This window comes from Vipera berus (genome assembly GCF_964194415.1).
Source record: "Vipera berus genome assembly, chromosome: Z".
Classification (NCBI taxonomy): Eukaryota; Metazoa; Chordata; class Lepidosauria; order Squamata; family Viperidae; genus Vipera; species Vipera berus.
Genome location: NC_138205.1, coordinates 26172767 through 26195957, shown reverse-complemented (window position 1 = coordinate 26195957; position 23191 = coordinate 26172767). Strand labels below are relative to the sequence as shown.

The following is a 23191-nucleotide window of genomic DNA, read 5'->3' as shown; positions in this document are numbered from 1 at the left end:
TTTTGCCCAGGTTCGCCTGGTGCACCAGTTGCGGCACTATCTGGACCGGGATGCCCTGCATACAGTTACTCATGCGCTCGTGACCTCTCGGATAAACTACTGCAATGCCCCTCCTGTTCAACATCTATATGAAGCCGCTGGGTGAGATCATTCATGATTTCGGGGTGGGGTATCATCAGTACGCTGATGATACCCAACTTTTTCTTTCCACCCCGAACCAACCCAGCGATGCCCTTGCCGTGATGTCCCGTTGTCTGGAGGCGGTCCAGGTCTGGATGGGGAGAAACAGGCTTCGTCTCAATCCCGCCAAGACTGAGTGGCTGTGCATATTGGCATCTCGGGTTAACCAGACTATTCCATCTCTAACGATGGGGGGTGAGGTGTTACCCCCCATTGATAGGGCTCGCAACTTGGGCGTCCTCCTGGATTCATGACTCAATTTTGAAGACCATATAGGAGCCGTGACCAGGTTTGCCTGGTGCGCCAGTTGCGACCCTATCTGGACTGAGATGCCCTACGCACAGTCACTCATGCGCTCTTGACCTCCCGTTTAGACTACTGCAACGCTCTCTACATGGGGCTGCCCTTGAGGACCACTCGGAGGCTTCAGCTGGTGCAGAATGCGGCCGCGCGAGTTGTGATGGCAGTTTCCCGATACTCCCATGTAACACCGCTACTCCGCGAGCTGCATTGGCTCCCGGTTGCCCTCCGGGTGAGATTCAAGGTGCTGGTGATGACCTATAAAGCCCTAAATGGCTTGGGTCCGGGATATCTGAGGGAACACCTGCTGCCGGCATCAAGCTCCCTTCATCCAGTGCGCTCCCACAGGGAGGGTCTTCTCAGGGTGCCACCGGTAAGAGATTGCCGGCGGACGACACCCAGGGATAGGGCCTTCTCAGTGGGTGCGCCTGCCCTTTGGAACCAGCTGCCAGTGGAGTTGAGGACTGCCCCCGACCTCCGTTCACTCCGACGGGACCTGAAGACCTGGCTCTTCGAGCTCTCTGGCTCAGGCTGAGAATTTTAATTTTAGCTTTAATCTTAATTTTAACTGGGGTTTTACTTATGCAGGGACGAATATAATTTTTTTTAATCTGTTTTTAACTTTTGTATCTTTGTTTTTTAATTTACCCTGTAAACCGCCCTGAGTCCTTCGGGAAAGGGCGGTATATAAATGTGATAAAATAAATAAATAAATAAATTTTATAACAAGAAATCACTCAACAAATCTGGCTTGGTTCCCAGGTAATGCTTATAATCAAAGAAAAACAGTTGTGAGGAGCCATTATGATAGTAGAAAGGAAGAGAAACTGAAGCTTCCCAGAGGAATAACTGAAAACTCCTTCAGGTTTCAAGGAGGGGAAAAATAATAGCTATGAATGCAAGTATTTAATTTGATCTTGTTCTTACATATTTCCCTGAAATGTCAAATGTTTTGAGGGCTATAATGGTAGTAAGAATATGGGGAGACACAAATATGTCATCTGAATCTAACTTTTGGTCAAGAATTGGGGTACTTAAAGTAGAAAATTGTAATCAGTATGACTAATTGGTGCTGTATAACTAACTTTAGTTTCATTAGTTGCTATTATCAAGATTATGATTACAATGTTTTCAAGCTACATTTAGCCTCTATATCCAACCAACAACTCTAAGTACTGGATGTGTAGGAAGCAACCATCACTGATTTGCCTTTTTCCTGGAATGTGGCATCATTTTCCAGGTGCAATTAGTAGTTTTAATACATTGAAAATTGTTTAATAAATGTTCCTCTTCCAGTACATCCTCTTAAAGAGCTGGATAAAATTAGGTAACTTTTGGAAGGAAGAGGAAAAAAGCAATTCATAAAATTTCTGTGCATTTAGATATAAGCAGGAAGTTTGTTCTAATGTATAGGAAACTGAAATGTTGTAGAGACCCAATAATATAATATATTATATTATATTTCTATAATAATATATAAATCAAAACAAATAAAAATAAACAAAAATAAATAATGCTTGCCAAGTAATTCTATGACAATGTATTCAGAATTAAGTATAACAAATAAGTGGGTAGAGGAATTTCTTTTTAATATACTGTAAGAGAGGGAGGGAGCGGGAGAAGAAATTTAAGATATTTCTGTTTGATTCAAAGACTTTCCTTTCCTAACAAAAGAATTTCTCCAATTTAGAATAGAACTTAGGTCTCCAGTTCTCTATTTTAAAACCTTGAAAAAAGAAAAAAAATGTTAGAGGTCACATAGAGCAAAGTTTCTGTCTTTCTTGTTACTAGTTACTGGCAAGCTTGTAAATAGATAAAATTAGTTTTCAAACAGATGGATTTCACTGATTTCCTCTGCTCCTTCTCCTTCTCCTTGTAGATGATGAGAATGTTGTGGAAAGTCAGACAGATCATGTTCCTTCACTCACTTTAACAACTATAAGAATATTTTATAATGTTTCATTATATTCTAATGTCTAACAGAATTTTAATGTTCATTGGTGCTTATTTGTCTTTATTTGGGATGGCGTGTGTTGAGAGAACTTGGGTGTGTATTATGATAACTGATTCATAAGATATCATTTGTTTGTGTAGGTTGTCAACATCAGAGACTTTGAAAGGAAGAACCATTCAACTATCAGGGAATTTGTGCTGTTAGGTTTAACACGTTCTCCTGAAATACAGAAAATTCTATTCTGGTCATTCGTATTTAGTTATGTTACAGCTCTGGTCGGTAACTTCCTTCTTATATTTATCATATGCAATTCTAAGAAACTTTACACTCCAATGTATTTCTTCCTTGCGAATCTGTCCTTAGTGAATGTGCTCTCCATCTCAACCACAATTCCCAAATTGCTGCATACACTTTTCTCATACAGAAACACCATCACATTTTATGGCTGCATCACTCAGATCTATTTTTTCGTATTGTTCCTGGTGACAGAAATTCTGCTATTGACAGGCATGGCTTTTGACCGTTTTGTTGCTATCTGTTACCCATTGCAATATACTCTGATCATGAGGAAGGAATTGTGTGCTGCAGTAGCTGTTGGAGCATGGGTTTCAGGATTGACAAATTCTGCAGTTCATTCTGGACTTGTCCTACAGCTATCCTTCTGTGAATCCAATATTATCAATCATTTCTTCTGTGATGTGCCTCCACTTTTGAAGCTATCATGCTCAGACACCAGTTTGAATGAAACAATGGCATTTGTAGCAGATATAATTTTTGGTGTTTTCACTTGTGGATTGACCCTAACATCATACGGATTTATTATAAGGGCCATCTTCAGAATTAATTCCACTGAAGGGAAGAAAAAAGCATTCTCCACATGTTCCTCCCATCTTATTGTAGTTAGTTTTTACTTTTCAGCAGTCATCTACACATATAGCAGACCCACTTCAGTCTATTCTTTAAACAGAGTCAAATACATTTCCCTCCTTTATTCAGTGGTAACCCCAGTTATTAATCCAGTCATATATTCACTAAGAAACAGAGAAGTAAAAGAAGCTCTCAAGGACTTTGTTGGAAGAAGTACAATATTTTAAGACATTAATATTAATATCTATAATGTTCTAAATTACAGTTTGGAGAGTTGGATAAATATTTGATTGATTAATTGATTGATTGCTTGATAAATATTTGACAGGAACAAATTTATCACTTTGAACATATGTGGTAAGAGTTATATAATAATTGTGATAGTTAATTTGGGACCAAGTGTCCTATGTGGAATCATCAAGAATAGTAATCAAATACACTTTAAAGGGAATTCTTAATTCTAACTATATGTAAACCAAATTAACCTGAAAACTATACTGTGGAATCTTAAAAACTAACATGTGCCTCTGTCTGCTTCCCCTCATTCCCCTTTTCATGGCTACAAAACAAATGTCTGTTTTTATATATGTATATCTACATACATTTATTAAATTACTAGCTTTTAATGTTAGATGTTTGTTATCATTGAACAGCTGCAAAGTGATTATTGTTAACTGTAGTTTATTGAATAACTGAAAAATATCTTGTTTGCACCCATTATAAATTATAGATTGTGACTAAGCAAAATCAAAAAAAATTATCAAGAAACCATTTCATTTTCTCCAAGATGATAGTTATGTATATTTCTATGTTCCTTTCCAGTTCTCCCAAAGTTTCTGTTATATTTTTTTCTTGCCTATTAAGAACAACTATTGTATGGGGTTTAATTCTTGTTTGTCTACATTATGAAAATATCTAGGAATTCATTAAAACAGTCCTAGTGATAAAGTACTGATAAGTATAATTTTAGTGATACTTGGTGCTATTTATGTGATAATCCTTGACAAAAAATAAGAGTTCACCATCTAAAAGGTTAAAGAATCAAAATATAAATTGTAGAAGGACATCAGATGAATGGGAACAGATTTAGAAGTCAGCAGAAAAAAACAGTATATGAGCTGATGAAGAATCCTGATTTTTCCCCTCTTGCTAATAATTTTAAATGTTTGAATTGACATAACACTTTATTTAGCCAAGTGTCATTAGATACACAAGTGTGTCTCTGATACAGAAACTCTCAGGGTACATGCAAATCAACAGAGTAGTAAAAACCATAATAATGATAATAATATCTATTTAAGACATGGGCACTCTGGATTAGGAAGGCAACCTTCTCCTAAGGACAGTTGATATCACTTAGGATGCACTTTGAGGCCAAACTATATATAAACATCTCTGCTTAAGGTTCTTTTTTCCCTATTGAAAGTTGTGCTAATTAGGCATATGCTAATCAGAAGATGTTATTTAAATATTCTGAATGCTGGATATTCACATAGTGTCCCCAGACAGCATAAACCATTGCCACAATAGCCTCAAATATTTACTGTGTGTGAGAAAAAGTCTATATCCAATGGTATCTTATGCCTTCCTTGCAGTATTTTGTTATTTCATCCTTGAAAATATTATGATGCATTTAAGTGGCAATTATTATGCATAAGTAAAGGTATTTTCTTTTAATAAAATTCATTTATTTACTAAATTTGCATTCTGTGTATATATTCAAAAGACACGTTTTGTGCTACCCTCACCCTATGCACATACAGCAAGAGTTCTACAGGTGTTTATTCAACCCTCCCAACAGGTCCTCAGAAAGCATGCCAGTTGCACAGGTTCAGATTCTGAATTCAGCATAGTGGAGTCACTTGTTAACCAAGTCCAACAGGCACACACAAAGTACAGGAAAGCAGTCCATGAGTCACACGGGTCAGAATGCACGACATGAGCACATAAGACATGGAACTGGGCATATTGCTCCAGCAATGCAGAAGTCCTCAGAAGGGGATTTAGTAGGCAATACCAGTGCAGCCCTTCATGAAAAGTCAGGTTGCCTCTTTGTGAATAGTTTAGCTGACCAGTGTTGCACCTGTCTCATCTCTGCCCTACATGTCCTTGGATCAGGAGGAGGTGTGGACTTCACCTCTTCCCCATTGCTAATGGGCATCAGCTGCTCCCTATCCTTGCCTGGAGCTTCCTGGCCAATTGGCTGCAGCTGTAGCTTGCCTCACTTGTCCAATTCACCCAGCTGAGGCTGCTCCTTCAGGTGAGCACTCTCCAAGCCTCAATGTGGGCAATCTCTCAGCTCCCTGCTTTCCTCTGCTAACTGAAACTGATCTTCATCCTCCTCCAAATTTACATCCAGAGAGGTGTCTGGGAGCAGATCCATTACATATTTCAGCTGTTTTTCAAAGTAAAGGAAGGAAGGAAGGAAGGAAGGAAGGAAGGAAGGAAGGAAGGAAGGAAGGAAGGAAGGAAGGAAGGAAGGAAGGAAGGAAATTACAAGAAGGGAAAGTATTCTTATTTAAGGCCTGGCTCAAAAGATATGTCTTGAGAGATCTTCTAAATGCAAAAGGAAAGAAACTGGAGGTCAAGTGAAGTTCTTATGGTATAAAATAAATATCAATACCATAATCAACATACCAGTACCAAATCCATGATTAGTGCCCATTGAATTTCTAAGAGCTGAAAAATCTCTAGGGGAGCCTCTCTTATGGATGATTGTGTAAAAGGAAGCTCACAGTATGAAGCTTACACATTTTAACCTCAGTGTTTTAAAAATTAACAATGTGGATTCATTTATTGATTTATTTGAATTTTTAGCTCCCCAAATTCACTGCTTTGGTGGACACACAAAAGGATAAAAAATAAAACATAAAAACAGTTGTTAGCCCTTTGAATTGCTTAGCCCAGGCAAAAGGCATACATGAGTACTAATACTAACTTTATTGTAAAATTAGTTACAAAATGGTGAAAGTTTAAAAATACCACTTTCCTCTTTTAATTTTAGTCAGCCTTCTCCCTAGGGCAGGTGCCCTGTCTGACACTTTCCTCCCTCCTCCTTTTAAACTCAGATTTAATTTACTACACCATTGTCTAAGTTGAGGCTTTTTCTCTTTTCTCCCAAAGTCATTCCTAAATACCATTATATAGATCAGACATGTGAAACACAAGGCCCGGGGGCCAGATCCGGCCCGTGAAGTGTTTCAATGCGGCCCACGAAGCCATGCTGGAAACAGTGAGGGAACGGCCCCCACTGCCTTGGCCCTGGCCCAGAGACCCTCCTTCTGCCACAGACCCTCAGATCTGTCCCACTCCTGCCCAGGCCCCCATATGCACCCTTGATGCGAACGATGTAGAGCTGGCTACGCCCACCCAGTAGGCCATGCCCACCCAGGCCACACCCACCCAGCCCCCTGAGGGCAACCGCAATGCTGATGCGGCCCTCAATGAAATTGAGTTTGACACCTCTGATATAGATAAAGCATCAAACAATGCAGACAGCCCACACTGACCAAAGCAGAAATGCAATATTACATTGATATGTCAACCTCAGGTTTGAGATGAAACCCAGATTTGTAAGAGTTTTATTGACCTTAGAAGAGAGGACATAGTTCTTATTTCTTGGAGAGGGGGATGCTGTTCCAGAGGGTGAGGGATACAACAAAGAAGGCATGTTTTCTTAGTCACAAAGAATGACAACATATAATAGAGAGGATCTAGAGTACCTACTTTGCAGAATATAGTGGTCCCTCAGATAACCAGATTTTTCAAAAAGCCCATAAGGTGATTCTGATGTTATGTACTGATAAGCAGTATAGCTGCTACATACTGAACTGTAGCCACATATTCAACAAATTGTAGCAGTCACATCATGTTGTAACAATTTATGATGATGATGATGATGATGATGATGATAATAATAATAATAATAATAATAATAATAATAATAATAATAATAATAATAATAATAATAATAGAGTTGGAAGGGACTTTGGAGGTCATCTAGTCCAACCCCCTGCTCAGGCAGGAAACCCTATAACATTTCAGACAAATGGCTGTCCATTCTCTTCTTAAAAACTTCCAGTGTTGGAGCTTCCACAGCTTCTGGAGGCAGGTTGTTCCACTAGTTAATTGTTCTAACTGTCAGGAAGTTTCTCCTTAGTTCTAGGTTGCTTCTCTCCTTGATTAGTTTCCATCCATTGCTTCTTGTCCTGCCTTCAGGCACTTTGGAGAATAGCTTGAGTCCCTCCTCTTTGTGGCAGCCCCTGAGATATTGGAAAACTGTTATCATGTCCCCCCTTGTCCTTCTCTTCATTAAACTAGACATACTGTCAGAATCCATTTATATCATATTCATAAATGGAATGTTTCAAACATTATCCCATGGATTCTGCCATCTCCCGAAGAGAAGAGGATAGATGTGTATTGAACCGGCAATAGGCATTTCAAAGGAAAGGAGAAGCCTTTTGAACTGGGGAAACAAAAGGGGGACTAGCATCAGCAATTGCAAAGTTTCCTGGGGTTTGCAAATTTCTACCGCCAATTCATCCCCACATTTGGCCAAATAGCCATGCCCCTCACAAATTTGTTGAAAACAAAGGGGGGGGTCACCCGTGAAACCCAGCCAGCCTCTAAAATGGTCAATGGAATGTCAAGCAGCATTTGAGAGGCTAAAGAGACTCTTTTCTGCGGAACCTGTACTTAAACACCCAGATCCCAACAAACCTTTTGTAATACAGGCAGATGCGAGTGACGTAGCAGTCGGAGCCGTATTACTACAGGAAAATGATGAGGGGGCGTTGCAACCTTGCACATATACATCCAGGAAACTTACAGAAACTGAACAACGATGGCCAATATGGGAGAAGGAAGCATTCTCATTAAGGTGGTCATTATTAACTTGGCGTCAGTTTTTGGAAGGAAATAAAATACCTTTCCAGGTCTGGACTGACCACAAAAAAATTTAGAAGCACTAAAAATGCCCAGGAAGCTCACTCCTAAGCAAGCCCGCTGGTCCCAACACTTTCGCCGATTCAATTTTACTCTCAAACACTTACCGGGGGGAAAGAACTTCCTGGCAGATGCATTATCCCGCATGCCCCAATATAACAGCACAAGAGTTACTGACTTTAAACCACTTGTACCGGAACAACAACTGGCAGCCCCAGTCACCACCAGGGCACAAGAAAAAATGAAGCCGAAGGTAGATAGCCAAACTGGAATAGAATTCAGGAAATCTTTGGAAAGTGATGAATGGTTCCAGAAAAATAAACATGTGTGCACAATTAAAGATGGACTGCCATGGGTGGGGGAGAAGCTATATATACCGGCCACACAGAGAATCAATTTCATGCAACTGTGCCATGATACAAAATCAGCAGGACACTTTGGCTTTGTAAAAGCCTTACACTTAACTAAAAGGCAATTTTGGTGGGCATCTATGAAAAAGGACATAGAAAGCTATGTGGGTAGTTGTCAAATTTGCGCAATGGCAAAGAGGTTACAAGGGAAATTGCCAGGACTGTTACAACCAGTGGCGAATCCCTCAGCCCCATGGAAAGAAATAGCCATGGATTTTATTGTGGAACTACCAGAAAGCAACGGAAACACCGTTATCTGGACTGTTACTGATCTGTTCTCTAAGCAAGTCCATTTCATACCTTGCCCAAAAATTCCAACTGCAAAAGCATTAACAAAACTTTTTGTACAACATATTTACAGATTGCATGGGGCACCACAACGCACCATATCTGACAGGGGGGTGCAATTTACCTCAGCATTCTGGAAGGAATTTTTATCTCTGTTAGGAACTACCCAAGGACTGACATCTAGTCATCATCCTCAGGGTAACGGGCAAGCGGAAAGGGCTAACTCTGTACTTGAGCAATATTTAAGATGTTATGTACATTTTCAGCAGAACAATTGGACAGACCTGCTGCTTTTCGCAGAAGTGGCATATAACAACGCATTTCACTCCAGCACAGGTTACACTCCTTTTCAAGTAGCCACAGGCCAGAGCTTCAACCCCATACCTGATCTAACTCCAAAAGAACCGGTAATTCCAGAACTAAAGGAATGGATTGCTCAGTTACAATACACCTGGCCTATTGTCAGAAAAGCATTAACAGAGGCTAGATTAGCACACAAGACACAGGCAGACAAGAAAAGAGCCGATCCCACACCGTTCAAGGTGGGAGAGATGGTATATCTGTCTACAAAATATCTTAAGTCTCTCCAACCCTGTAAAAAACTAGGACCAATATACATTGGACCTTTTCCAATTAAAAGAATCATAAACCCAGTAACAGTTGAATTGTTGTTGTTGTTAGCTGCGAAGTTGTGTCCGACCCATCGCGACCCTATGGACAACATTCCTCCAGGCCTTCCTGTCTTCTACCATCTTCTGGAGTCCATTTAAGCTCACGCCTACTGCTTCAGTGACTCCATCCAGCCACCTCATTCTCTGTCGTCCCCTTCTTCTATTGCCCTCGATCTTTCCCAGCATTAGGCTCTTCTCCAGTGAGTCCTTCCTTCTCATTAGGTGGCCAAAGTATTTGAGTTTTAGCTTCAGGATCTGGCCTTCTAAAGAGCAGTCAGGATTGATCTCCTCTAGGACTGACCGGTTTGATCGCCTTGCAGTCCAAGGGACTCGCAGGAGTCTTCTCCAGCACCATAGTTCAAAGGCCTCAATTCTTTGGCGCTCAGCCTTTCTTATGGTCCAACTTTCACTGCCATACATTGCAACTGGGAAGACCATAGCCTTGACTATACGCACTTTTGTTGACAGGGTGATGTCTCTGCTTTTTAGTGTGCTGTCTAGATTTGCCATGGCTTTCCTCCCCAGGAGCAAGCGTCTTTTAATTTCTTGGCTACAGTCCCCATCTGCAGTGATCTTGGAGCCCAGGAAAACAAAATCTGTCACTACCTCCATTTCTTCCCCATCTATTTGCCAAGAATTGAGAGGGCCAGATGCCATGATCTTGGTTTTCTTAATGTTAAGTTTCAACCCAAGTTTTGCACTCTCCTTCTTCACCCGCAACAAGAGGCTCTTTAGTTCTTCTTCACTTTCTGCCATTAGAGTGGTATCATCTGCGTATCTTAGGTTGTTGATATTTCTTCCGGCAATCTTAATTCCAACTTTTGATTCATCTAGCCCTGCCTTTCTCATGATGTGCTCTGCATATAAGTTAAATAGGCAGGGCGACAGTATACAGCCTTGCCGGACTCCTTTCCCAATTTTGAACCAATCAGTGGTTCCGTGTCCAGTTCTCACTGTTGCTTCTTGACCCGCATATAGGTTTCTCAAGAGACAAATAAGATGGTCTGGTACTCCCATCTCTTTAAGAACTTGCCACAGTTTGTTATGATCCACACAATCAAAGGCTTTAGCATAGTCAATGAAGCAGAAGTAGATGTTTTTCTGGAACTCCCTAGCTTTCTCCATGATCCAGCATATGTTGGCAATTTGATCTCTAGTTCCTCTGCCTCTTCGAAATCCTGCCTGTACTTCTGGTAGTTCTCGATCCACATACTGCTGAAGTCTAGCTTGTAGGATTTTAAGCATGACTTTACTAGCATGAGAAATGAGTGCAATGGTGCGATAGTTTGAACATTCTTTGGCACTGCCTTTCTTTGGAATTGGAATGTAAACTGATCTTTTCCAATCCTGTGGCCACTGTTGAGTTTTCCAAATTTGCTGGCAAATTGAGTGTAGCACTTTTACTGCACTGTCTTTTAAGATTTTGAATAGCTCAGCTGGAATACTGTCACCTCCACTAGCTTTGTTGTTGCTCAGCTTTTCTAAGGCCCACTTCACCTCACATTCTAGGATGTCTGGCTCGAGGTCAGTGACCACCTCATTGTGATTATCTGGGATGTTAAGCTCATTCTTGTATAGTTCTTCTGTGTAATTTTGCCACCTCTTCTTAATCTCTTCTGCCTCTGTTAGGTCCCTGCCATTTTGGTCCTTTATCATGCCCATTTTTGCATGAAACGTTCCCTTCATCTCTCCAATTTTCTTGAAAAGATCTCTGGTCCTCCCTATTCTATTGTTTTCTTCTATTTCTTTGCACTGTTCATTTAAGAAGGCATTCTTATCTCTTCTAGCTATTCTCTGGAATTCTGCATTCAATTGGGCATATCTATGTTTTTCTCCCTTGCCTTTCGCTTCCCTCCTTTCCTCAGCTATTTGCAAAGCTTCCTCAGACAGCCATTTTGCTTTCTTGCATTTCTTTTTCTTTGGGATGGTTTTGGTTGCTACCTGTTGTACAATGTCGCGAACCTCTGTCCATAGTTCTTCAGGCACTCTGTCTATCAGATCTAATTCCTTAAATCTATTTGTCACCTCTACTGTATATTCAACAGGGATATGATTTAATTCATACCTGAGTGGCCTAGTGCTTTTCCCTACTTTCTTCAGTTTAAGCCTAAACTTTGCAAGGAGAAGCTCATGGTCTGAGCCACAGTCAGCTCCTGGTCTTGTTTTTACCGACTGTATAGAGCTTCTCCATCTTTGGCTGCAGAGCATATAGTCAATCTGATTTCTGTGTTGACCGTCTGGTGATGTCCATGTGTAGAGCCGTCTCTTGGGTTGTTGGAAAAGAGTGTTTGCTATGACCATCGTATTCTCTTGACAAAATTCTATCAGCCTGTGCCCTGCTTCATTTTGTACTCCAAGGCCAAACTTGCCTGTTATTCCAGTTATCATTTGGCTTCCTACTTTAGCATTCCAATCCCCCATGATGATAAGGACATCATTTTTTGGTATTACTTCTATAAGGTGCTGTAGGGCTTCATAGAACCGGTCAATTTCATCCTCTTCAGCACTGGTGGTTGGGGCATAGACTTGGACTACTGTGATATTGAATGGTTTGCCTTGGATTCGAACTGAGATCATTCTGTCATTTTGAGGATTGTATCCCAGTATTGATTTTCCTACTCTTTTATTGACTATGAAGGCTACTCCATTTCTTCTGAGGGATTCTTGCCCGCAGTAGTATACCTGATGGTCATCTGAATTAAATTCACCCATTCCTGTCCATTTTAGTTCGCTGATACCTAAGATGTCGATGTTCAGTCTTGTCATCTCTTGTTTGACCACGTCCAGCTTTCCTTGATTCATGGATCTTACATTCCAGGTTCCTATGGAGAAAAAATCTTTACAGCATCGGACTTTCCTTTCACCACCAGACATATCCACAGCTGAGCGTCCTTTCGGCTTTGGCCCAGTCGCTTCATTCTTTCTGGCGCTACTAGTACTAGCCCTCTGCTCTTCCCCAGTAGCATATTGGACGCCTTCCGACCTGAGGGGCTCATCTTCCAGCGTCATATCGTTTTGCCTTTTGGTACTGTCCATAGGGTTTTCATGGCAAAGATACTGGAGTGGGTTGCCATTTCCTTCTCCAGTGGATCACGTTTTGTCAGAACTCTCAGCTATGACCTGTCCGTCTTGGGTGGCCCTGCACGGCATAGCTCATAGCTTCATTGAATTACGCAAGCCCCTTCACCACGACAAGGCAGTAATCCATGAAGGGGAACAGTTGAATTAGAACTACCTAAAAATCTTAGACGAATACACCCAATCTTTCACTGCAGTCTAATAAAGAGAGAACAACAATCTCCCCTACGAACAAAAATTCCACCACCACCACCTCCCATCATGGTGGAAGGAGAACAACATTTCGAGGTGAAGGAAATTCTGGATTCCAGGAAACATCATGGAACAACTCAATATCTAGTGGCTTGGAAACACCTCCCCTCCTCAGAAAATGAATGGGTCAGCAAACACCACGTTAAAGCACCAAAGCTGCTTAAGAGATTTCATACAGAATATCCAAACAAACCGAGTTAACATTTACACGTTTTTTTTTCTTCTCTTTTCTTTTCTCCCCCTAGAGATGGACACATCTTTTTTCTAAGGAGAGCGGACTGTCAGAATCCATTTATATCATATTCATAAATGGAATGTTTCAAACATTATCCCATGGAATTCTGCCATCTCCCGAAGAGAAGAGGATAGATGTGTATTGAACCGGCAATAGGCATTTCAAAGGAAAGGAGAAGCCTTTTGAACTGGGGAAACAAAAGGGGGGCTAGCATCTGGGTTTTGTCATGGAAGACAGCAATAAACAAAAGGGTCCTAACTTCCTTTTTCCCACAAGATGGATGATACGAGAGGAAGGATGGGGGACTGACCAAATGGGGATTAAGGGGGGTTAAACCGGGAACTCTTTATAAGGGTTTACTTCATGGAAATATTAAGTCCTGTCTCGCCTCCTACAACCAAGCATGTCATAGTAAAGATTCCTTTTGGACTAAGATTTGGTTCCAAGAGTTTTGTCTTCCTAAGACGTGGTTTGGGGTGGGTCCTGACACATACCCAATTCCAGCAGCCCTTTCTTATATGTTTTAGTTTCCAGTCCCCTAATCATCTTTGTTGCTCTTCTCTGTTCAAGCAGTATATAGAATATAGTCCTAGTGTTATAGGATTACTAATTGTCCACAGTGGTGGGATTCAGCCAGTTCACACCAGTTTGGCAGAACCATTAGCTAATTTTTTTGTTGCTCAGGCTCAGAATGGACTTCCGGAAGCAGTATCCACACAGAGAACTGGTTGTTAACATATTTGAATCCCACCACTGATTGTTCAGCATTACATAAAGAAAGATGAAAGCACCTCAATACCATGAATTTTCTTACAATGACTGCTACTATTAAAAATGTGTAATTTAAAGAAATTCTACATGGGTTTTCATAAGAACATGAAAGCACAGAGACAGATTTTGTTTATATTAAATGATCCCAGATGTCCTCCAAATTGATTGAGTTCTGAAAACCTACATTCATATATTTGGAATATTAAATACACAACTGCCTCTCATATGAGAATATTACCAGTCTCTCTGAACAATCTTCAGTTTCCAAGGAAGTTCAATGGTCAGATGTGTATCTTGCTACATATTGAGATTTTATGACTGAATTTTGAAATCAAATTTTCACCATATTGTGATTTAACATAGGCATGAGCAGTCAGAAAATGACTATAATATACAGGTGAAACTCAAAAAATTAGAATATCTCTCCTCAAGAAGCCTACCTTGGATCCGGCTGTTTTGAATAACTTTCGTCCGGTCTCCAACCTTCGCTTCCTTGCGAAGGTTGTTGAGAGTGTGGTGGCGCACCAGCTCCCTCTGGTCCTGGATGAAGCGGATTATCTAGACCCGTACCAATCGGGCTTCAGGTCTGGGTACAGCACGGAGACGGCATTGGTCGCGCTGGTGAATGATCTCTGGAGGGCTCGGGACAGAGGATACTCCTCTGTTCTAGTCCTATTAGACCTCTCAGCGGCTTTCGATACCATCGACCATGGTATCTTGCTGCGGCGTCTCAGGGGATTGGGAGTGGGAGGCACGGTTCTTCAGTGGTTCTCCTCCTATCTCCTGGGACGTTCGCAGTCGGTGTTGACGGGGGGGCAGAGGTCGACTGCGAGGCCCCTCGCTTGTGGAGTCCCTCAGGGGTCGGTCCTCTCGCCCCTTCTGTTCAACATCTACATGAAACCGCTGGGTGAGATCATTCGTGGTTTTGGAGTTGGGTATCATCAGTATGCTGATGATACCCAACTTTTCATTTCGACCCCAAACCACCCCAGTGATGCCCTCGACGTGATGTCCCGGTGCCTGGAGGCGGTCCGGGTCTGGATGGGGAGGAACAGGCTTCGTCTCAACCCCGACAAGACGGAGTGGCTGTGCGTACCGGCATCCCGGGATATTCAGGATATCCCACCCCTCATTATGGGGGGTGAGTCATTACCTCCTGTAGATAGGGCTCGCAACTTGGGAGTCCTCCTAGATTCACAGCTCTCTTTAGAAGACCATATTGTAGCTGTAACTAGGGGGGCGTTCGCCCAGGTTCGCCTGGTGCGCCAGTTGCGGCCCTATCTAGACCGGGATGCCTTGCGCACGGTCACTCATGCGCTCGTGACCTCTCGTCTTGATTACTGCAACACTCTCTACATGGGGCTACCCTTGAAGACCACTCGGAGGCTCCAGCTGGCACAGAATGCAGCCGCGAGAGTTGTGTCGGGGGTCTCCCGATACTCCCGTGTTACACCTTTGCTCCGCGAGCTGCATTGGTTGCCAGTTGTCTTCCGGGTGAGGTTCAAGGTGTTGGTAATGACCTACAAAGCCCTCCATGGCATGGGTCCAGAATACCTTGGGGAGCACCTGCAGCCGGCGTCAACCTCCCTCCGCCCAGTACGCTCCCACAGAGAGGGCCTCCTCAGGGTGCCGCCAGTCAAAGAATGCCGACTGGTGGCCCCCAGGGGGAGAGCGTTCTCTGTGGGTACACCGGACTTATGGAACCATCTTCCAGTAGAGCTCCGGATGGCGCCCGACCTCCGCTCCTTCCGGCGCGACCTTAAAACCCATCTCTTTAAGGAAGCGGGCCTGGCCTGATGGGACGGGGTGGGTTTGTTATTATGACTTTAATTTTAAATTTGTACTATGGGCATTGTTTAATCATGTTTTAATAATTTTAACTTTTGTATCTGTCTTTTATGTATTGCCCTGTTAACCGCCCTGAGTCTCTTGAGAGAAGGGCGGTATATAAATTAAATAAATAAATAAATAAATAAATATCGTGCAAACATTCATTTATTTCAGTAATGCAACTTAAAAGGGGAAATTAATATATGAGATATGCTCATTACATGCAAAGCAAGATAGTTCAAGCCGTGATTTGTCATAATTGTGATGATTATGGCGTACAGCTCATGAAAACCCCAAATCCACAATCTCAGAAAAATAGAATATTACATGCAATCAATAAAACAAGGAGTGTACATAGAACAATATCGGACCTCTGAAAAGTATAAGCACGCAGATGTATTCAGTACTTGGTTTGGGCCCCTTTTGCAGCAATTACTGCCTCAATGCAGCATGGCATGGAAGCTATCAGCCTGTGGCACTGCTGAGGTGTTAGGGAAGACCAGGATGCTTCAATAGAGGCTTTCAGCTATTCTACATTGTTCTGTCTCATGTCTCTCATATGCCCCATAGAATCTCTATGGGGCTCAGGTCAGGCGAGTTTACTGGCCAATCAAGCACAGTAATCGCACGGTCAGGTTTTGGTGCTTTTGGCAGTGTGGGCAGGTGCCAAGTCCTGCTGGAAAATGAAGTCAGCATCCCCATAAAGCTCATCTGTGGAAGGAAGCATGAAGTGCACCAAACTCTCCTGGTAGATGGCTACGTTGACCCGGGACTTAATGAAGCACAGTGGACCAACACCAGCAGATGACATGGCTCCCCAAATCAACACAGACTGTGGAAACTTCACACTGGACTTCAAGCATCTTGCAGTGTGTGCCTCTCCATTCTTCCTCCAGACTCTGGGTCCTTGGTTTCCAAATGAGATGCAAAAGTTGCTCTCATCAGAAAAGAGGACTTTGGACCACTGAGCAACAGACCAGGTCTGTTTTACTTTAGCCCAGGTAAGATGCTTCTGATGTTGTTTGTTGTTCAGGAGCAGCTTGACAAGAGGAATACGACATTTGAAGCCCATGTCCAGGATCCGTCTGTGTGTGGTGGCTCTTGACGCACTGACTCCAGCCTCAGTCCACTCCTTGTGAAAGTTCCCAACACTTTTGAATGGCCTTTTCCTGACAATCCTCTCTAGGCTGCGGTCATCCCTGCTGCTTGTGCACCTTTTTCTTCCACACTTTACCCTTCCACATAACTTTCTATTAATGTGCTTTGATACAGCACTTTGGGAACATCCAACTTCTTTTGCAATTAACTTTTGAGGCTTTCCCTCCTTATGGAGGGTGTCAATGATGGTTTTCTGCACAACTGTCAGGTCAGCAGTCTTCCCCATGATTGTGATTCCTACTGAACCAGACTGAGAAACCATTTAAAGGCTCAGGAACCCTTTGCAGGTGTTATGGCTTAATTAGCTGATTAGAGTGGGACACTTTGAGCCTAGAATATTGCACCTTTTCACAATATTGTAATTTACTGAGATTGTGGATTTGGGGTTTTCATGAGCTGTACGCCATAATCATCACAATTATGACAAATCACGGCTTGAACTATCTTGCTTTGCATGTAATGAGTCTATCTCATATATTAGTTTCCCCTTTTAAGTTGCATTACTGAAATAAATGAACCTTTGCACGATATTCTAATTTTTCAAGTTTCACCTGTAATCTTGCTCTTAAAAGTAACCTAAATAATTGAATTGAGAAAGTTATGCCTGCACTGAGATCCTCAGAAAGAGTGATATTTGATGTCCAAAGGCCATAAGGCAAAGCCAGGAAGAGAAGTCAAATAATTTATTGTATTCTAGAATGTTATAGATTTCCTTTTCACATCTGTGATTAATGGATTGATTCATTCATTCAGTCAGTCAGTCTTTATTCTAAATCTAACATTTACCAGGAAGGTATTTGGAAAACAATGATAATTATGTCTCAAAGGTATTTTTTCTCAACAGCCCCATCACTTTATAACAAGAAGCCACTCAATAAACCTGGCTTGGTTCCCAGATAATGCTTCTAACTGAAGCAAACCAGTTGTCAGTAGCCATTGTGATAGTAGAAAGGAAGAGGAACTGATCCTTGCCAGGTGCAAAACTGAAAAAAAAATCCTTCAACCTTCAAGGAGGAGGGGGGAATAATAGCTATTAATGCTAGTATTTGATTAAATCTTATTCTTCCATATATCCCTAAAATTTGAAATAATTTTAAGGGCTATAATAGTGATAAGGATATTGGGGGACACAAATATATCATCAGAATTTGGTCTTGATTTAGAATTTGCCAGCTTAAACAATTGTATATGGAGATTCTCAGTCATCCAAGTCATAGTTATCGCAAAGACTCTTTTCCACGAGGCAACTGGACTTTCTTGTTTTTCTTTGAAGATGTTGGATGAGAGCTGAAGAAGCTTCTTGGATGAGAAGTAAAACCATCTTCAAAGAAAAACAAGAAAGTCCAGTTGCCTTGTGGAAAAGCATCTTTCAGTTAAACAATTGCATTCATGTGATTAGTGGGAACCATATTGATAATTGTAATCTCATTTGTTATTACTATTGCTGTTATCAAGATTGTGAGTATGATTATGATTTTTTTCAAACTACATTTAGCATCTATATCCAGCTGATAACTCTAAGTACCAAACATGTATGAAGCAACCACCCCTTACTTGCCTTTTCCTGTTACCTGGTGTCACTAACTTATTTATTTTATTAATGAAATTTATTTGCCGCCCATATCATATCCAATGTCTCATATCCACTTTGCAAGCATAGTCAGCACTTTCAATAACATGAAGATGGTTTGATGAATTTTCCTCTTCCAGGATATCCTCTGGGAGCTGGTTAAAGCTGCCTCTGGAACGAAGGGGGGAAAAGCAATGCATCAAATCTCTTTGAATTTAGAGGTAAGCGGAAAGTGGGAGCAATGCTTTCTCCTAATGGGTAGGAAATGGAAGTATCCCTTTGAACTATTTTAGATATCAATTAAGGCTTGCAAAGTAATTCCATGACAATGTATTCAGAATTAAGTGTAAATTACTAGATAAAGTAATTTGCTTTAATACACGGTAAGAGAGAGAGGTGGAGAGAGAGGTAAGAGAATTATCCTGTTATTATTTGTTACATTTCTGCCTTTGATTCAAAGAGACTTTTCGTTCCTGATAGAAGAATTTCTGCAATTTAGAAGAGAAGTTAGGCTGGCAAAGATCTCAATTTTTCTCTGTAAGACCTTGAAAAAAGATTTTTTTAAAAAAAAAAAAATAGGCTAAATATTCAGCAAAGTTTCTATCTTGTTACTGGTTCTTGGCAAGCTTGAAATTAAATAAAAAAGTGGTTTAGATATAGATGTAGTCCATAATTCACATAGTAACATTTTATCTCAAATCCCCTCCCCAGCCTTCTTCTCCTTCTCCTTCTCCTTCTTCTAGATAATGAAAATGTGGTGCAAAGTGGGAATGATGTTTCTTTCATGTATACAGTTATGAGAATATTTTATAATGTTTCATACTATTGCAATGTCTAATAAATGTTCATTTGTACCTTATTTTTTCCCTTTATTTATTGTAGAGGGGTGTATGGGGAGAGCTTGGAGGGGTATCATGATAATTAATTCACAAATATAATTTGTTTGTGTAGGTTGTCAGAAGCTTTGAAAGAAAGAACAATTCAGCTATCAGGGAATTTGAGTTATTAGGCTTAACACGTTCTCCTGAAATACAGAGAATTCTGTTCTGGTCATTCGTATTTAGTTATGTTACAGCTGTGGTGGGTAACCTCCTTCTTATATTTATCATATGCACTTCTAAGAAACTTTACACTCCAATGTATTTCCTCCTTGCCAATCTGTCTTTGGTGAATGTGCTCTCCATCACAACCACAATTCCCAAATTGCTGTACACTCTTTTTTCATACAGAAACACCATCACATTTTATGGCTGCATCACTCAGGTCTATTTTTTCATATTGTTCTTGGTGACAGAAATTCTGCTGCTCACTAGTATGGCTTTTGACCGTTTTGTTGCTATCTGTTACCCATTGCAATATACTCTGATCATGAGGAAGGAATTGTGTGCTGCAGTAGCTGTTGGAGCATGGGTTTCAGGATTGACAAATTCTGCAGTTCATTCTGGACTTGTCCTACAGCTATCCTTCTGTGAATCCAATATTATCAATCATTTCTTCTGTGATGTGCCTCCACTTTTGAAGTTATCATGTTCAGACACCAGTTTGAATGAAACAATGGCTTTTGTGGCAGATGTAATTTTTGCTGTTTTCAGTTGTGGACTAATCCTGACATCATACGGATTTATTATAAGGGCCATCTTTAGAATTTGTTCCACTGAAGGGAAGAAAAAAGCGTTCTCCACCTGTTCCTCCCATCTTATTGTAGTTAGTTTTTACTTTTCAGCAGTCATCTACACATATATCAGACCCACTTCAGTCTATTCTTTAAACAAAGACAAATATATTTCTCTCCTTTATTCAGTAGTAACCCCAGTTCTTAATCCAGTCGTATATTCACTAAGAAACAAAGAGGTAAAAGAAGCTCTCAAATACTTTATTGGAAGAGGTAGAACATTTCCCAGGAATTAATTATATGATCATCTCAGCCTCCCAAAATTCTTTATTAGCAATTTGAATAATTTGCGCATATATATATACACATACACACACACACACACACACACACACACACACATATATGTGTTTTCTGAGGTTTTCGCAGGTGTTTGTATGTGGATCTTTGGTCCCGAATGACCAAAGATCCATATATATATATATATGTGTGTGTGTGTGTGTGTGTGTGTGTGTGTATGTATGTATGCATGTATGTATGTATGTATGTATATGTATTTATGTATATATATATATATATATATATATATATATATATATATATATATATATATATATATATATATATATGTATGTTTGTTTTCTGAGGTTTTCGCAGGTGTTTATATGTGGATCTTCGGTCATTCGGGTTTCCTCCCGCGTAGAACTAAAGGTGTAGGTGCGACGTTTCGACGGAATCCCATCCGTCATCATCAGGCTGGTGGCTTCTGCTTCCTTCTTCTGGGAGAAGCATGTGGCTGTTTGTTCCTCTTTTTTAAACTGCCAGAGGGGGTGTGTTCTGTGGGTGGAGGTGTGCTCTGATTGGGTGGGGGACCAAGTGTGTTCTGATTGGGTGGGAGTGTGTTTTGAATGGTGGGTGTGTTCTGATTGGGTGGGGGTGTGTTCTGAGTGGATGGACTGGTCTCAGCTGCCAGCTCCAGACCTGAGCTGGTGAGTTGTGCTGCTTTTGTTCGGCTTCGTGTTTGTGGTGGTGCCATGTTTTTATAGTGGGTGTCAGTTTGCTTATTGTGTGGTTTGGAGGGGTTTAAAGTGGCTGATGTTGCAGCTGTAGTTAGGTTTCTGTTTTGTGGTTGTGCCTCGTTATCATTGTGGGTTCGGATTTGCTTTTTGAGAAGCCATTGAGATAGAAAAACGCCCCCACAGCATGAACAAACGAGATGATACCTCTCGCTTACCAGCCATTTGGAAACCCGCCTTGATTGACAGACGAGGCCCAACCACCAAGAATGATACCAGACCCAAACTCATGATAACATCACATGACATCACCACCACACAACCATTCAAAAAGCAAATCCGAACCCACAATGATAACGAGGCACAACCACAAAACAGAAACCTAACTACAGCTGCAACATCAGCCACTTTAAACCCCTCCAAACCACACAATAAGCAAACTGACACCCACTATAAAAACATGGCACCACCACAAACACGAAGCCGAACAAAAGCAGCACAACTCACCAGCTCAGGTCTGGAGCTGGCAGCTGAGACCAGCCCATCCACTCAGAACACACCCCCACCCAATCAGAACACACCCACCATTCAAAACACACTCCCACCCAATCAGAACACACTTGGTCCCCCACCCAATCAGAGCACACCTCCACCCACAGAACACACCCCCTCTGGCAGTTTAAAAAAGAGGAACAAACAGCCACATGCTTCTCCCAGAAGAAGGAAGCAGAAGCCACCAGCCTGATGATGACGGATGGGATTCCGTCGAAACATCGCACCTACACCTTTAGTTCTACGCGGGAGGAAACCCGAATGACCGAAGATCCATATATGTATGTGTATATATATATATATATATATATATATATATATATATATGTATGTATGTATGTATGTATGTATGTATGTGTGTGTGTGTGTGTGTGTGTGTGTGTGTGTGTGTGTGTGTGTGTGTGTGGCAACAGATAGGGAAAGATGTGAAAAAATATACAAGCAGATAACAATTCATATATTTCCTCACTTGCTAATAACCTAGGTAAATTACACTCTTGATAAGCTTGCTCCCAATGACAAATGATATCACTCAGGACAGAAGCCTGACTCACATTGGGGACAAACCACATATAACCATCTCTGCCTAGTGTTTTATTATTAATAATTCTACTGAAACTTTTATTGATTATGAAAATGTTAATCAGATTATGTCTTTGTGTCATGGTAGTAGCATGCAGGATGCTGCATGGTATCATCATGTTTTATATTACAGTATGTATCATTATATGCATTAGACTCAAGTATTTATTGTGGGGAAAAAACCTAATTGTCCCTTCATTCTTTGACATATTATATTTTATTTATCTGGCATTCATTATACATTATCAGATGTTCAGAGTTTTTTCCAGCATGTGTACAAATAAAACTATTTGTTTGAAAGGAATTTATTTATTGAGTCAATGCATATCCTGTCTTTGTATTTTTTAAAAAAACATATTTTATTCAAATACAAATAATACAAACATAACACATGTAAATCTAAATAAAAAGTAGTATGTAAAAAAGTACAAATACTACAGTGCACCCACACCACTGGAGACCATTTTTATTACCTATATTTCTTCTCATATAACAACTAACAACATACAATATATTTGAATTGTGCCCTTATCCCCTCCAAAACAGTATATATTCATGAGCAGGTTTATTCCCTTTGCCTTCCACCAAAACTGTTTTTATAAAATCATCCCATATTTCATTATAATCATTTACTTTAATCATCCCTTTTAAAAATTTAATTTCTGTTGTTAATTTATCAATTATTGTCATATTCCATATTTCATTATACCATTCGTTTCGTTGAATAACCCTGTTCCATCTCCAATATTTAACTATCAGTAATCTAGCTGCCATTATCAAATTTACAATCAATTCCTTTTTTGCTTCATTTATATCTTGTTTTTCCACCAGTAACAGTAATGCAATCCTCAATGACATATCTAAATTAATCTTCAAAAGTTCTCTAATTTCCCTAAACACCATGTCCCATATCTTTTG

The 23191-nt window shown here is 40.7% G+C and overlaps 1 protein-coding gene across 1 annotated transcript; it reads left to right on the top strand.

The window, feature by feature from the left end:
• Positions 1 to 2943: 2943 nt before the first annotated feature.
• LOC308678828 (olfactory receptor 13G1-like) lies at positions 2944 to 3528 on the top strand (the record flags this gene model as incomplete). Its single annotated transcript, XM_081346061.1, has 1 exon — positions 2944 to 3528. One exon carries the CDS (start codon positions 2944 to 2946, stop codon positions 3526 to 3528), a length of 585 nt encoding a protein of 194 aa, XP_081202187.1.
• Positions 3529 to 23191: the final 19663 nt, after the last annotated feature.